Here is a 10089-nt window from a genome sequence, read left to right as displayed (position 1 = left end):
CCTAATTAGATAAAAGATCATATAACATAATTCTTTAACTCTTTTATTTAAGAAGACCAACATGGATATCCAGACACCATTCAAGACGTATTCAAGTGTCCCAGCATTCATCAAGAAAACACCATCAGATAATGGCTATTCAAAGTCAGAATGCTTCTTGGGTTGTATGTGTGTACGCATGTATGCCTGTAAAAACTCTTACAGCCAAAACTAATTTTAGTTAAGCACCTGCTCAAACTTGAGAAAACTTTTTTTTTTACCTGGCAAAACTTTTTCTCCATCTGTGAAACAGATGGAGAGGAAGAACTTAGATGTGATGTTGACAAAACTTTTCTTCTGCTCACCAAAATTGTTTTATATAGTAATTTAAAAACCCTTCTTTTCACCTGGCAAAAATCCGACATGTTTGAAAGCTGAAAAGCTGTTTTCAACCATTTTTAATGCAGATTTCTCCTGGAAGGGCTCGGGGGGTAGAAAGAAATTTGTCTTGATAGCTTTTGGGTGAAATTTTGCTACATTACATTAGTTTGGGCCTTGATAAAGAAAGCAAATACACTAAGTGCAGCATTACTAAGTGGGCAATGCTCGATTTGTAAATTCTCAGTTAATTTGTTGTGCAGTACTGCTCATCCTGTGAAATCAATTAAAAGTATAATTCACCTTTAGATCTGAACTGGCATGACTTTAATGAAATTTCAGTATAATTCAGTCTTGCAGACTTTAACTATATAGGGAGCTTGGAGCGTGTGAAACTTGGGTCTTCGACTTTATGTATACTGTGCTGCAGTACACCCACATCTCTCATAGATACATCATCAAATTAAGCAACAGTATAAAGTACGTCTATGCTGTGCCCCTGCTAACACACACTGCTTTTACTTATCTCTCCTGCTATTGACAAAAACCTCCACCGAGGCACATTTATAATGGACTGCCTAACAAGATTTGAATTTAGTTTATGGTGAGACGTGATTACATTTGATTCTATTATTTTTCTACTGTACCAGCACCTGCAGTTTTGTAAAAATCAATCTAAGTGTTAAATGTTAAAAATCTGAAAACCTGAGGAAAAAAAGAGGAAAGAACAAAAGAGAGACAGTTTTAATGTTTGACTGGTGTGAAAATGCTCTGTAAATGCTTGGTACAGTTTTAATCATATCATCTTACACCTTCCTCTTTTGTGATAATCTAATTGCACATGACTGGAGAATTTGTGCCTTTAGCTGTTAGCGATGAACTAACTCCTAATGTAACACATTCTCACTCCCAATTTGTGTCATGCTGATGTTTGGTCAAGAACCCCTTCTCATCATAATTTAACACTCAAGGACATCCAATGAATGTCAATTACCAACTTGAGAAAGAACAAAAACTTACACAAGACCATGTTTGTGTCCTTGCCTCTCTTTTTCTCTATGTCTGTGGTCTCTCTTTGTTTCCCTCTCCCTCTCGCTGGTGGAGCTGTGGACTGGCGTTTCCTTGCTGGTCTCTCCATGGCCAGAGTTTCATAAGCTCATGGTGTTTAAACACCACCATGTGCTGTTTTGTTTTTGTTGCCATTATGGTGGTTTTATCTGTGTTCCCAGATTGCTGTTGCCTTGAGGCATTTCACGAATACTTTCTGTTTTCCTTGTTCCTTGAGCCCTCCAGCTGATCACTCGTCAATGCATTTATCCACTGACTGGGATGCAGTTGTACCTCCAAATCTCCTGTTCGAGATGCCGACATGTACAGTCTCAGGGCTGATTGCAAATACTACAAAATCAAACTCACCTTGGGCATTTCTAACATCTCTGTGGTCCTGTTCTGATAGTGAAAACTGCTTCCTGTGTCACGTATCTGTTTGCTGATTCATTCCTTTTTTGCAATAATTTCCATAAAACTGCTTTTGGTTGTCTGAGTCTGTTTTTTGAGCCCAGCTCATTGTTAAACATGGCTGTAAATCACGTGTATGAACATTTCATGCACATATGAGTGATTTATCAATATTTCTGTATCCAAATTTGTTCATACTTTTTACAAACAAACTGAGAAATGCCTCTGGCCATTTATACAAACAAATGAAGGCCTAGCTGCTTAGGAAATGTTAGCATTAGTCCTAAAAATGAATGCACAAATCCCTTTGGGGTTGCATTAGGAAGTGTATCCAGTGTAAAAAATCTGCCAAATCAGACGTGCAGAGCTACCCGCTGTGGCATTCCCGTGTGACTTCTTCAAATTAAATATTACCACCACTACTAACAACAATAATATTACTATTTGCCTTTTGTTCATTATTTTGGAAGCTCTTTCATAGTGATTTTTGATTTACTCTTAAAGAAAATTACCTATACAAAGGCAAATACTTCACAATGAACTCCATTTTACTCTAATCCTTTTTAGCAGAATTAGATGAATATAAATAATAAATCACCTAATAAATTATGATGTCATTTAGTTACACTGAATTAGCTCCAGCTGTGGTGTACACTTTAATGACTTAACAATTATGTAGCGTTTGAAGTTAATTTTAATGCAGACGATTTACGATTTATGTACTTTTACTTATTTTTACAGACTGTAGTAATACTACAAAACTACTATACTTTAGTATTACTACTTTGATAAATAAGTAAGGTTAGGATAGGTACTTCTTATACAACTATAAAAAGTTGATAATCAGCATTTGATCAGAGCCTGTATTCAGTTTATTGAAACAGTGAAATGTTATTTTTACTTATAACCACAGATCTAAGTACAAACCAGAAATAGCACCTTAATATCCATATCTTCATGAATGCTATTAGTATTTGTAAATAAACAAATATATAAACTTATCAAACAAAAACTTGAAATTCTTTAAAGAAAATTGTGCAAGAAATATTTGAGCAGTGACAACAGACAGATGTGTGGTCTGCAGGTGCAGGGCCGGAGACCGGAGTGATGGATCTACAATACACATAACTAAAGTTAATCCAGTGGCTACCTGCGCAGAGATAACCACAAAGCACAATACAGCTAGCACAGCTAGCACACCTAGCACGCAGCAACTAAAAAGACGGTCTATAAAATTTTTATAAGATCCTTTAGATTTACACAAAACGATAGCAAGAACCTGAATTGTTTTATCAGACATCTATTCAGATTCGACCAATAAGCTACTTATTGAGAACAGTTCCTCCTGTCCACTCCACAGACTCCCTGCTCAGAGACCCTGTAATATTATCTCCATGAACTATTATAGTGGAGCCTGAAAGCACGGTGAGTGGAGCCCTGCAGGCCAGATGTGCCCAGCTGTGTTTCGCTGAGTGACCCTGACAGCAACATAAGTGCACATTTTGGGAAATTAAATTTACTCAACTGACTATAAAACTACTTTTCCTTTTTCTTAGGAATGCTGTATACTCTTTGTTATGATTAGTTTTTTTTAATCATAACAGGTATGTAATATTGTACAAGTGCAGTGCAGATGCTTCAGAACTTGCCTGAGAATCTTCCGGTTTTAAAGGTTTCTTTAGCAGGAAAGTAATCCAGTAATAATGTCAGTGTTTCCACTGCTTCACAGCAAACAATAAGTGTTGGTAGAGCTGGACGATAGAACGATAGCGATATGTATTGCAAAATAACTTTTTCTCGATAGAAAAATTAAACTATTGCGATAGGCCTCACCGCTCTTGTCCTCTTAAAAAAAAAAAAGAACAGCCAATCCAAATTAAGTAGTGCAGAGCCGAACCAATCACAGCCGCAGCGTCACGTCACGTGACTTGTTACGTACAGCACAAGTGCCAAGCCGCACATGTGTATTTGTTTTGGGAAGCAGCCAGCCGCCGTGCCGCCCGGGTAATTGAGGAAATGAGTGTGCCGACTAGAGAAAAATCAACCGAGAGCGTGACCGAAGGTTACCGAAGAGAAAACCGATGATGGTTCCAATGCCGGAGAGATTGTCGAACGGAAGTGCCATAGACGTTCCGTAGTGTGAAGGTATTTCAGCTATTTCAAGTCAAACAGAGTAGCGCGCACTGTAAATTGTGCCAAAAGCAAGTCTGGAAATACAATAAAGCGGTGCATGCTCAATCTCTGACTGGAAGCGTTAATTCGTCATTCGGCTTTTGTCAGACTAAAGTAACTGTTAAAACTGTTTGAAAAGCTAAGCTATACAACAAGGAGAGATTGAGAATTTTGTTTTAGTTCTCAGTTTATTTGATATTGACAAAAGTTAGTCAATTTTGTCTATTCTTCTGTAAAACAAACTAAGATTTATTTTTTGAATTAATATTTTGTTTCTAAGCGGAATTGACAATTTAGTAGTCTGTTTTGTTTGTTCTATTTGGAAACTTAAACGCTTTAGCGGCTGCCTTTTGTGTAGTTTGCAATATTTGCCTTTATTTATCTGAAAAAGTCTCATGTTTCTTAAGTACATCTACCCTGTTGAACTTATTATGGGAAATAAATATTTAAATCAAAACAAGCTGCTGATTATTTCACATTTTACTTACAAATATAGTTATTTGGCTTATATCGTGATATGTATCGTTATCGTCTGAAATGAAAAAAACATATCGTGATATGAAAAAAATCTCATATTGCCCAGCTCTAAGTGTTGGTAAATAATTCGGCAAACTTTACTTTCCAAATTGTAAACAATGGTTTATAATAGAGATGGCACGATACCACTTTTTTATGTCCGATACCGATACCGATATCATAAATTTGGATATCTGCCGATACCGATATGAATCCGATATAGTGTTTTTTAATCAACAAAACTGTTTTTTAAAATATCTTGCTGCATTTTGCAAGTCTGCAAGTTCATACTCAAGTTTAAAACAACAACTACACTAAAGCTATTCTGTTATACCTGTATACAAAAAAAATATTTCATAGTTCAGCAATACTGATCAATCTAATAAACTTAGACCTACACCATCCTCCCTATTCTGGTATTTTAAAGAGTACTTAGCGTAAATATTAAGCAACCTAACTAATAGGGTTCCAACTCCCAGCAACAACAAAAATAAATAAATAAAAAATAAGGAACCACCCCTCACGCGCCACCTCATGATGCTTAATCGACGTAATCAACCTTAATTTGATGCAGTGTGAAAAAAAATGCACAGAAATCAATTATTTTTCAAGAAATATTAAATAGATTCAACATCTTTCTTCAACAAAATTGCAGACTGCACAGATGGTACCTTCCCAAAGGAAAAAGTACTATAGCTTACTAGGGTATATATTAGACTTAATAGTCACTATATACAGTAATTGACTTCTATTCATTTTACATCAGATTAAAACTTTGGGTGTAAGATTCAGATAATTATTTATTAAAAGCTCGACATTTTAAATGAGAATAAGAAAGAAAAGTATGTCTTTGTGCCCCCTTTTCCCTGTTCATGCCCTATCGGCCCCCCTGGCTAAACTTTGCTAGATCCGTCCCTGCACAGTTACCAGCGTCAGCTACGTAGAAAAAGATCCTGGTGTAGAAAGAAATATTAAATAAATTCTAACAACAGCTTATCAAGCTTAAACGTGCTGCTGTTGTTCAGCCGCTGGTTTCCTCTTTCTGGTGCAAAGTGGGCCAAAAACAAACAAGAGACACGGACTCGCGACAGAAAAGCCGATCAGCTGATTTAAGCAGTTTCATGATTGAAGTAGCAGCCGGAGAGCGAGAGGCAGTCGCTTGTTAAGCTTAACGTGGGAATGCTTTACTAACATTCAGAGATGGACTTACACACTTGCTTTACTTCTCTCGGGGATAACTTTGTCGGAGATGAAATGCCAGGTTGCTAGCGAAGCTCCACATGCTATCCAGACCACCGACAGGTCCGGCATGCCACAGCTGCTCTATCACGTGATGCATACTGCTCCGACTGCTAACGTTCTGAGGTGAGTTACGGCGTGTTGCAAGTTTTGCGAGGTGCTTTCGTGATATTTAATGGATCGGATTACATTTTTTATTTTTCTCCGATATCCGATCCAGTAATTTAGGTCAGTATCGGACCGATACCGATACGTAATATCGGATCGGTCCATCTCTAGTTTATAACAGCTCTTATGTTGCTGCCACAGTGTAACTCGGTTTAACGAGGTGATCTGAAACGTCCATTAAAGTGACCAATCACATAGGGCCTCATCTTCCTTCCTCCAAGTTAGTTGATTAGAGCGAGCAGGATTCAGTGCAAAGAGCAAAAAGCAGACACTCCCACATGTGGGATGGCTTCTTGGCACGTTGGGGTGCTGAGTTCTACAAATGCGGGTTTTTGAATTTACATGCCCGGATTTGCGCCGTGAAATGAAATTATTTTTGCTCAGATTATACTTTTCTTGTCTGCGACTTATGATAGCAAAAAATTCCACGCCACTATCTTTGTTGGATTCTTTATTTCTTTATAAAAAAAAATGAAACCATTGTCACTCTGGTGTAGATGTTGTGTATTTTCTGGCTTCAGTTCACAATAGTCTTGCAGGCTTCTCTCTTGCAACACTGTCACCACTTTCTCCCCTTATTCTAAAGGTAGAGTGTCTCCTTATATGGAGAAATGAGGGCATGGCAGTATTTATGTACAAAAGGCCCCATAGTTATGGTTTTATTCTGTTCAGTTGTTAGTTCACCTGCAGTTTTTAGAGTGGCCAGTAGAGGTCACCCCACCGCTTTGTATGAGAGACTATGTCCAGGGAGAGACGTGGGCAAAGCACCTGAGCTTTTCTGCTCCAGATTACTGGCAGAGAATTGGTTATTCCGTGAGAAGTGTGCGTTAATGAGCAACGTAAGTTGGTGATGTGTGAGGATGTGATAATAAGATGTGTTTGGGACTGTAACCAAGGTTAGGGGGGAAATGACTATGTTTCTGTCTGTGCCGCTAGCGGGTGCTAAGCTAAGCTAAGCTAACTTTCCTGCCGTGTGGTTGGGTATAGCTGTGTACCTGGTTAGCTCTCTCAGGGGGTCTATGTGTGAGTCGTGGGTAATATATGGCCTATGGTATTAAAGGGGATGTTAGTTTATTTCCCGCCTGTGTTTATGTTGATGTACTCTGGAGATATTGTTGTGAACACTTTAGTAATGTAGCATTTTCTTTCTGTTCCGTTCAGAGACCACACACACACACACACACCCATGCCCACGCACCTAAACCTGTATGCAATACCTGCTCCTCTGACAATCCCTGTTACCTTCAACTGTGTGAAGTCAATACAAGAGTCTGCACTATCCTCGGTGTGTTCATTGTCTCCCTTCTGAACATTCATCCGGGCCTTGAGCAGTGTTCTGGCCGACACTCCGGGGAGTGGTAGCTGCAAACCTGAACAAGCACCTTACAGTCCTTCCAGTACAAGCTATCTACCCAACATTAATGGTCCTTCGAGCCGGATGTAAGCTGCTTCTACCCTAAAAAGATGGATGATATTCAGAACTTCTCAGCTCTTGGTGCGCGCCCACGGCGTAATGTACGTCGTCCCCTCCGCTATGTAGCTTATGAGACTGACTTCTCCGGGCTTGGTGCAGGTTACCAGGAGGAAAGTGAGACAGGAGGCGACAACCGTTCTTCCCACCATCCTCCGTCTGATCCCTCTGATGACGGCTCACATGGCCATGTCACACCATTGAGAGCAGAGTTAGAAGATATACAGCGTGAAAGGTTCCTGTTCCAGCAGTCGCATGACAAGATGAGAGCCGGGCTGGCTAATTTCCAGGCCCTTCATGCTAGTTTGCTGCAGCTGCTGGACCGTGCAGAGAGTCTGCAGCTCAGTCCACCGCCCAGAGCCCCTGCTGTTCATCTCCAGCCACCCCCTGCTGAAGAGGAAGAGGACTGGCCTCCACCACCTCCTCCTGTTGTGTTCAAGGAGGAGTCTGTCTCCAGCCAGGGTCCAGTGGCGGACCGCATCGATACGATGATGAAAGAGCTCCAGGATCTGAAGAGGGAGTCTATGGCTGCACAGGAGAGTCAGATCATCCCCCCACATGAATCTAGGCCAGGGTTCACTTCTCCTCAGCCAAGGATCACCTACCCTCCAGCGCCGCCTCCGAGAGCACACCCCCCTCCATTGCAACCACTGCCAACTCCACCCCCGTCCTCATCTACTCCTTTCTTGACCTACAGGGGGCCTCGTCCAAGCATTCCCAAGCTCTCACGCCGTGATCCTGGGGAATTTGCTCGTCTAAAGATGGCGCTAGAGAACTTATTGCCCCCGGAGAGTTCAGAGCTCTTCAGGTACCAAGTCTTGTTAGATCACCTACACCTGGAGGAAGCAAAGTTGATAGCGGACACTTACCTCCATTCTGCCACGCCCTTCAGTGACACTATGAACGCTCTTAACGACAGGCTTGGGCAGCCCCACCAGCTTGCCCTGAGAAGGATTGCTGCTGTCATGGACTCACCTGACATCCGCCGAGGGGATGCAGCCGCATTTGAGCGATTCTCTCTCCACATCCAGTCGCTCGTGGGCATGCTGAAGACTTTACGCCCTGATGGGGAGGTCGAACTCCAGTGTGGCTCCCATGTGGCTCGACTCCTTAGTAAGCTTCCTTCAGAGCAAAGAGCTGATTTCCGTCGGTGCATGTACAACCATTCTGGTCAGGCTTACACCCTGGATGACCTGGCTACCTGGTTAAAGTACGAATCCTGGTGTCAGGACTATGACGGCCTGCCCACTCCAGCGATCACCAGAGAGAAGCCTGATGTCAGACCAAGCAGACGCTCTGTTGCGGTTCTTCACAGTGGAGAGAGCTCACCCAGGTCACTAGGTACCACTCCAAACAAAGCTAGGCAGCAACCCTACTGCGCCTTTTGCGATAACCGTGCCCATCACCTGAGTCAGTGTCAGGAGGTCATCAAGCTGAGTCGCGAACAGCTCACAGACTGGATAAAGACTAACAAGAGGTGCTGGCCTTGCGCACGCTCCCATCAGGCAGCACAGTGTACCCTCAAGAAACCCTGCAGCCTGTGTCAGGGTCGTCATCTGCAGGTCCTTCACGACGTGAATTCGAAGTCCTTGAAGCCACATGGCCCAATGTCTGCTCCCCCACGAGAAGGTGAGAATCCTACAGGCGTCCTGTACCTCGATCGTCCTACAGAGAGCGGCCAAGTCCTGTTAAAGGTTGTCCCAGTCATCCTTCACCATAATGGCAAGACTTTGAGCACTCACGCAGTTTTGGATGATGGGTCAGAGAGGACTATGCTGCTACCCACCGCTGCCCAGAAGCTTGACCTTCAAGGCATCCCAGAGACACTTCCATTGCGCACTATCAGGCAAGATGTGCAAACTCTGCAAGGATCATGTGTCTCATCTCGAGATCTCCCCTGGTGGCAAACCTAAGCTGAAGTACAAAGTCCGCAACGCCTTCACCGCCACCTGTATCGACCTAGCCGAGCACAGCTACCCAGTGGAGTCCTTGCAGCGGAAGTACAGACACCTCCGAGGCCTGCCTCTCCAGTCCTTCAAGAAGGTCAAACCTCTCCTTCTTATTGGCAGTGACCACCCACAGCTCATCACTCCAACTGAAGCTGTCCGTCTTGGTCCACCGGGTGGTCCTGCTGCTATGCGCACCAGGTTAGGGTGGACACTACAGGGTCCCTCCAGCCTTATAGGTTCCTCTTCGCTGCCACAACAGTGCCTCTTCACGACTGCCCTTCCTCCCCAGGTGAGTGAGCTACTCAAACATGTAGAGAAGTTATGGCAGGTAGATGATGTCCCAGTGCCAGTAGGCAAGGTGGTTACCCGTTCAAGAGAAGATAACTATGCAGTTAGCCTGCTAGAGCAGAAGACAGTTTGTGTAGATGTCGAGGGCATCCAACGCTATGCCACCCCCCTCCTTCGCCGCGAGAACATGCCACACCTTAAAGCTAGCCCTAACGCTGTTGTTCCCAGTTTGAGAAGTGTGGAGAGAAGGCTCCAGAAAGATCCAGAATGAGCTAAGATCTACCGGGTGGAGATAGAGAAGTTGGTCCAGGCCGGTTCGGTGGTTAAGGTGTCCCCCTCTGAGGTTGCTCAAGCAGATGAGTCATGGTATATCCCTCACCACCTTGTTAGCCACAATGGCAAAGATCGCCTTGTGTTTAACTGTTCGTTCCAGTTCCAAGGCCAAGCCCTCAATGAACATCTTCTACCTGG

The 10089-nt window shown here is 42.7% G+C and overlaps 1 protein-coding gene across 2 annotated transcripts; it reads left to right on the top strand.

Annotated features, from left to right (window-relative positions):
• The first annotated feature begins 6450 nt into the window (after positions 1 to 6450).
• Positions 6451 to 9637, top strand: LOC309716716 (uncharacterized protein). 2 transcript variants are annotated; one of them, XM_082550693.1, is made up of 2 exons: positions 6451 to 6496; positions 7074 to 9637. In XM_082550693.1, exon 2 carries the CDS (start codon positions 7375 to 7377, stop codon positions 9292 to 9294), a length of 1920 nt encoding a protein of 639 aa, XP_082406819.1. In that variant the 5' UTR covers positions 6451 to 6496; positions 7074 to 7374; the 3' UTR covers positions 9295 to 9637. The 2 variants fall into 2 exon arrangements, with proteins under 2 accessions (XP_082406819.1, XP_082406818.1); XM_082550692.1 differs by lacking the exon at positions 6451 to 6496 and adding an exon at positions 6606 to 6749 and having other exon boundaries at positions 7072 to 9637.
• The last annotated feature ends 452 nt before the right edge of the window (positions 9638 to 10089 follow it).

The sequence above is a fragment of the Aulonocara stuartgranti genome, assembly GCF_965226115.1.
Source record: "Aulonocara stuartgranti genome assembly, chromosome: 2".
Lineage (NCBI taxonomy): Eukaryota > Metazoa > Chordata > Actinopteri > Cichliformes > Cichlidae > Aulonocara > Aulonocara stuartgranti.
Note: the sequence above shows the minus strand (reverse complement) of the source record. Positions and strands in the feature narration are given on the sequence as shown.

Bases quoted from the DNA above. Each gene is read 5' to 3' on its own strand.
- LOC309716716 (XM_082550693.1), top strand. From the start codon at position 7,375: ATGGATGATATTCAGAACTTCTCAGCTCTTGGTGCGCGCCCACGGCGT.